Raw genomic sequence first — 6,000 nt, forward strand, 5'->3', positions numbered from 1 at the left:
GGAGATCTTCTCCACCCAGGGATTGAACCCGGATCTCCTGCATTGCAGACAGCCACTTTACCATCTGAGCCACCAGGGAACATATAATAAGCATTATGTGTTGGTAAATAAGAACACAAGCTCTAGAGTCTTAGGTGTGTGAGTGAGAACTCTAGTGTCACCAAATTGCTATATAGGTAGTTTTGGACACTAATCTTGGACTTATTTCTTCTTACCCCAATCCCAGCTTTCTCATCTGCAAAAAGAGTACAGAAAGGACTGAATCAACAAGGGAAGAGCTGATGAACAATGAAAACAGGATGTTTTATAAACCAGTCACACTCTTCATTGCAGTCAGGTTGAAACATAAAGCTGGTTTGTCAGTGATGTTGTGGAAGAGATTCCTGCATTGTATATGAAAAATATGACTCACATAAAGATGGGAAATACATTCCAAGAGTATAAATGCCTAAAAAAAGAAGTCACTTTATTAAGGAGATTTAAGTCACTAGGTAATACAAATCATTTTCCTATCCTACAAAACTAGGATTTCTGGGATTCAGACCTAACTGTTCCATTTCCACAAACCAAAAAAAAAATTTTAATGAAATTGTTGTCAGCTAACTAAATTACAGAATAAATGTTTATTTAAGAGAGTAAATTATGTACTTTATTTGGCTTGCTTTATCTATGAGCTTCATTTTTCTTATATTGTTTCCCTTAGGTTTCATATATAAGTGAGATTATATAGTATTTGCTTTTCTCTGTCAGACATTTCACTTAGCATAATGCCCTCAAGGTTCATAGACATTGTTGCAAATGAAAGATTTTGTTCTTTTTAAAGATTGAATAATATTCTATTGTGTATTCTTTACCCATCTATCCATCAGTGGACACTTAGTTTGTTTCTTTATCTTGCAACGAACACTGGGGCAGCATATATCTTTTAAAAAAGAATTAGTGTTTTCATTTTCTTTGGATAAATACCCAGAAGTGGATCATATGGTAGTTCTATTTGTAATTTTTTGAGGAACCCCTATATTATTTTCTATAATGGCTGTACCAATTTATATTCCTACCAATAGTGCATGAGACTTCGTTTTTCTTTACATCCTCCCCAACACTTATTACTTCGTCTTTTTGATATTATAATAATAGCCATTCTAACATGTGTGAGGTGATAACTCATTATGGTTTTCATTTGTCTGTCCTGTATGATTAATGATGTAAAGCACCTGTTGGCTCTTGAATATCTTCTTTGGAAAACTATTCAGATCTGTCCATTTTAAAATCTAATTGTTTTGTTATTTTTTTGCTGTTGAATTGTATGAGCTCTTTATAGATTTAGAATATTAGCCCCTTGTCAGATATAAGATTTACAAATATTTTCTTCCATTTAGTAGGCTGCCTTTTCATTTTGTTAATACTTCTTGCTGTGCAGAAGCTTTTCAGTTTGATGTAGTCCCACTATTTTTGCTTTTACTTGTGGTATTGGGTTAAAAAATCATTGCCAAGACCTATGTCAAGGAGCTTACCACCTATGTTTTCTTCTAGGAGTTTTATGGTTTCAGGTCTTATGTTCAAGTCTTTCATCCATTTGGAGTTAATTTTTGTTTATGGCATAAGACAGTGGCTCAGTTTCATTCTTTTGCACTCTAGCTTATGCATTTGCCTACACTTAATGTGCTATTTTTTAGGTCTTCTTTACTTGTGGAAAGCAGGTCAAACAAGAGTTAGCAATTAATTAGAGTACATAGTTCAAAAATAAATAAAGGAGTTTGAACTGTATAAGTGGTTACACTTAGGATAAGAATACATCCTTGTCATAGTCCCTGTCTCAAAGAATTTGGAGTCTAGAAAAAGAGAAAATGTGATGCAACAAAGACATTACATTACAGAGCAATAACTGCCGATAAAAATTACACTAGATAAAATGGAGGTGGTGACCACTGCTGCTGGAAGGACAAAGGAGGAAGTGTTAGGCTATAATATCAAGTAAGACAGACAAAACATTACTTAGCAATTAAAAGGTCACTGGCAACCTCTATTAACCAGAGTTAGAGGCAGTTACTTTGCCTTGTGCTAGGAAGTGAATGAGGTGGGGAGCTGTTGTAAAAATCTTTAAGACTGATTAAAGCTATATTCAAGAAATCAAAAACCTGAGCAAATAGGTAAGCATAGTGATCTTCAGACAAATACAAAAGAATATTCAAATTTATGCACTTAAAGGATAATCTTCAAACAAATTCACATAAATCAACATGTAATTTAATGAATTAGTGAAAACAGAAGCTTCCATCACAGTTTCTCCAGACTTGTGGCAAGGGTCACATTACCATAATCTGCAGACAACCATATACCATTCATCATGAATGCATTTTTAGAAAAATCTTTTGTAGTCATATAAGAGAAAGTAATTCAAATAAATTTTAACACAAATGGCAATCTTCTTCCAATTTTGCAATTCAAAGTCATAAACATTAATAACCAAGAACATCTCTAGTTCTGCTTTGCTCAGGATATATGATTAAGTATTTTTGCTCCCAAACCAATCCTATCCCCTAAACTGCTCGTAATTTCCAAAAATCCAAACACTTCAGCACAGAGAAAACAGAAAACAAACAAACCAAAAAAAACTAGTTTTTTTTTTCTGTTCAAATTTTAATGTCATAAGACAATAAAGGAAGCAGTTCCTTAACATTAATGGAAGGTAGGTTTGGAATACCAAAAGTCTCTTCCTTTATTTGGCATTTCGGATTTCTCCATGATTATATTAACAATAAATTATCAAGAACCTAAGTATTTGAAAAGTGTTTAATTCAAAGAGGATAATGGTCATATTTACACACCCTTCTAAGAAGAGTGTCTCAAAAATTATGACTGCTTACATGAAAGAAGAAAAATTTGAAATTTAACCCCATTTTCTATCTTGTTGGCACTTTTAAATACAACTGTGTGAAAAAATTCAGAATTACCAAGGATTTTAACTTAAATCTTCCTTAAAAATAAGACAACATCCTTGTCAAGTTACTTAATCCAAATTCACTTAAGTAGTTACAAGAGTGAACTCTATTTGAGTAACAAAACAAGTCCGTACAGGAGTAGAGTAAGATGTGCACTCTTATTTATTTAAAAGTATTGTGTGCTGAAAAACTTGTTTAGATGTAACACGTTTACGTGTAACTCCTGTGGAGCTGGAGAAAAAGACTTGCTTAAAAATAAAAGCTTAAAGGAAACGTCTTTCCTAACGTTACTGCTCATTCCTTAGACAGGTGCAGATGCCTAAAGCCCTCCTTCCATCAAGCCCCTACTCAGAAAAGGTGCCTCCTACACACAATTTATTTGGTTGCTATAACACTCGGTTTCTAAGCCACAAAAGGATTCCTTCTGAGGGGAGAGGATAAAGCATAAGAAAAAGGGAGGGTCCGGCTGTTTCAGCGATTGATCAATTCAGGTTCTCACTTGGAGATCCTGCTTAAACACAGAGATCTGAAACACCCCGTTGTTAGGTGTCACAGGACAAGGCGATCTCTTGGGATACACCAGGCAAGGGACTAAAATTTTAGGGGTTGCAACTACACACGCAGCAGCTCCGGATTCTTATCAAAACAATAGCGAGTGGCACATGTCAGGCGGCCCACATGCTCAAGGGGATAAAGAGGCTGGTTAGGGTTGGAGTTGAACTTGTCTTAACCCCCTCCCCCAACTCCCACCGCCGCGCTCCGGGCTACGGGAAAGTGAAAACGAGGGGGCGCCCAGGGCCCGGCTCTCTCCCCCTCCTTTTCCCCCGCCCGGCCCCGACTTCTTCCTCACCCGGTCTCCCGGGGGCGGAGACGCCAAGTTCCCCGGGGCCGGGAGTTAGTCACCAAGAAGAGGCGGTGACAGAGCGCACGGCTCGCTTCGCACACTACAAGGCCTAGCCGCACGGGACCGGAGGCGGCCGGCCGAGGCTCTGGTGTCCCGCGCTCCACGGCCCCCGGCCCGTCGGGGACCCCCCCTCCCTTCCCCGAGTCTAAACTCCGCTCCCACTCCACCCCCGCCCCTACCCGGGGCAGCTCCAACGTCAGGCTCCAGTCCAGACTGGGCAAAACGACTCCCAGCCCCGGCCGTTTCCTGCCCCCGGGGGCGGGGATTCCCTCCCCGGGCCGGGGGACGGCAACTCCGTGCCGCTGACCCGAAAGGGGATCCCCTCGGCCGCCGGGCGGGGATCCCGGAACTGGCCCCGGAGCGCGCGTGTGGCCGCGGCGGGGAGGGGCGAGGCGGGGAGTTTCCGCCGCTCGGCGGCCGGGTGGCAGCCGCGACTAGAAGCGGTCCCCGCAGCCGGCGGGGACCAAAGGCTCCTCCGCCCCGACCGGCTGTCCCTCACGCGCGCCGCGGCCGCTCGGGCCGCCGGGGGCCCCCGCGCAGTCACCGGGTCGGGCTCTGGGGGCCAGAGAAACACGGGCCCGCAGCCACCCGTCACTTTCGAGTCGCCCCGCCAGAAGCCCGGGGCGAGGAAAAGGAGAGAGACAAAAGGACGCTGGGGAGGGAGTCCCCACACTCCCTCGCACCCCCCGCGCCCGGCCCGGCCCTTACTCATAGTGGCGGAAGATCTCGTTGGTGACTTTACAGTAGAAAACTTCCTCGTCGGGCCGCAGGTCCGCGGGCGGCTTCTGTCTCACAAACGGCTTTCGGTGTAGCAGCGGCATCTCGCGTCCGCCCGCGGGCTCACCCGGACCCTCGGCCGCCCGCGCCGGCCCCGCTTCCCTATCAAAATTGGAGGGAAAGGAAAGCCGGTAAGGTAGGGTGCGCTTGGCGGCGGCGGCGTGGGCCGGTCCGCGCGCCGGGGGAAGCTCGGCTGCCTTTTGTGTGATTGACCGACCGCGGCTGCCACCCGAGCCGAGGTGGCTGCTGTCGCGACCAGGGTAGTGAACCGGCGGAGCCGCCCCACCTCCGCACGCCCGGCTGCCGGCTCACAATGGGGCCGGACGCCCCGCCGCGGGCGGTGCGGGAGCGGCGGCCCCCTCCCCCAGCGCCCGCTCCCTGCCTGCTGCCGCTGCCGCCGCCGCCGGGCTCACAACGTGCTCGGCGCGCAGCCGGCCGGCCCGACGCCGCGAGGGAGTTCGCTGCGGGCGGACCCCGGCGCCGCTCCGCTTTGTTCCCCCGCTCGCCTACACTTCCCTGCCGGCGCTGGCCGGCTACCGAGCGACCACACCGAGCCCCTCACCTGCGAGCACGCCGGCTGCCACTTCTCCACCTTCTCAACTACAAAGGCGGCGAGGGGAGGCTCTGTCCCCCCGGGGGGTCGCTTCTCGCCGCCCCGCCGCACCGCCGGGCGCCGCTTCTCCCGCTGCCACGGCCTGGCTCCGCGCGGGGGATCGCGTCCCACCGCCACTTCCCCGCCTCTCGGAGCTCCTGGGAAGTTTCTGATCTACTTTCGGCTCTGAAGGAGGAAGAGCTGTTGGGAGGAGCTTTTCACTTCTCGCTTCTACCTTTTTATTGGCTACTCGATGACTTTTACAGCCTGTCACTGATACAGGAAGAGACGGCGGAGAGCCTGGGAGAGCTACATTATTAATTAATGGAGCAAACCCTAGTGAAGAATCAGAAGCATCCTCCATGTTTGCGATTATCAGCCCAAAGATCTGGGGAGAGCGCTGGGGTTTCATAAACACATGGCTAACAAAGTAAAAGCCTTCCTCTTCAAGTCTGGCAGCAGCGCTTGGTTCCACGATGGGAAAAGGATTCCGATTAAGATTTAACTTGTATTTTAAGGATGGGACGAGAGATAAGGAATAAGAAATGAATAACCTTTTGAAATTTTCTTCTTCAGAATTAGAATTCTCATGTCTAAAATAAAATACTTTGCTAGTGTAAACATTCATCTCGAAAAGAAGATACTTTTCTTGACAGCCGTGCTCTTTAATACTTAGGATAATTCAAAGATTTAGCAGAAGAAAAGACCAAAAGGAAAAGTATACGTCAGAAAATGTCATGCCTGTAGAACGACCCCCACATATTTAAAAATCACACCTTTAAAAA

At 46.4% G+C, this 6,000-nt stretch overlaps 1 protein-coding gene across 1 annotated transcript in view; it reads right to left on the bottom strand.

The window, feature by feature from the left end:
- The window catches only part of BAZ1A (bromodomain adjacent to zinc finger domain 1A), an 86,477-nt gene extending 81,790 nt beyond the window's left edge, over nt 1–4,687 (bottom strand). Inside the window, exon 1 of the mRNA XM_055556648.1 lies at nt 4,555–4,687. Coding sequence (XP_055412623.1) covers nt 4,555–4,667 — 113 coding nt within the window. The 5' untranslated portion in view covers nt 4,668–4,687. The remainder of the gene's footprint in view (nt 1–4,554) is intronic.
- Between the last annotated feature and the right edge of the window lie 1,313 nt (nt 4,688–6,000).

Source organism: Bubalus kerabau, chromosome 19 (genome assembly GCF_029407905.1).
Source record: "Bubalus kerabau isolate K-KA32 ecotype Philippines breed swamp buffalo chromosome 19, PCC_UOA_SB_1v2, whole genome shotgun sequence".
Lineage (NCBI taxonomy): Eukaryota > Metazoa > Chordata > Mammalia > Artiodactyla > Bovidae > Bubalus > Bubalus kerabau.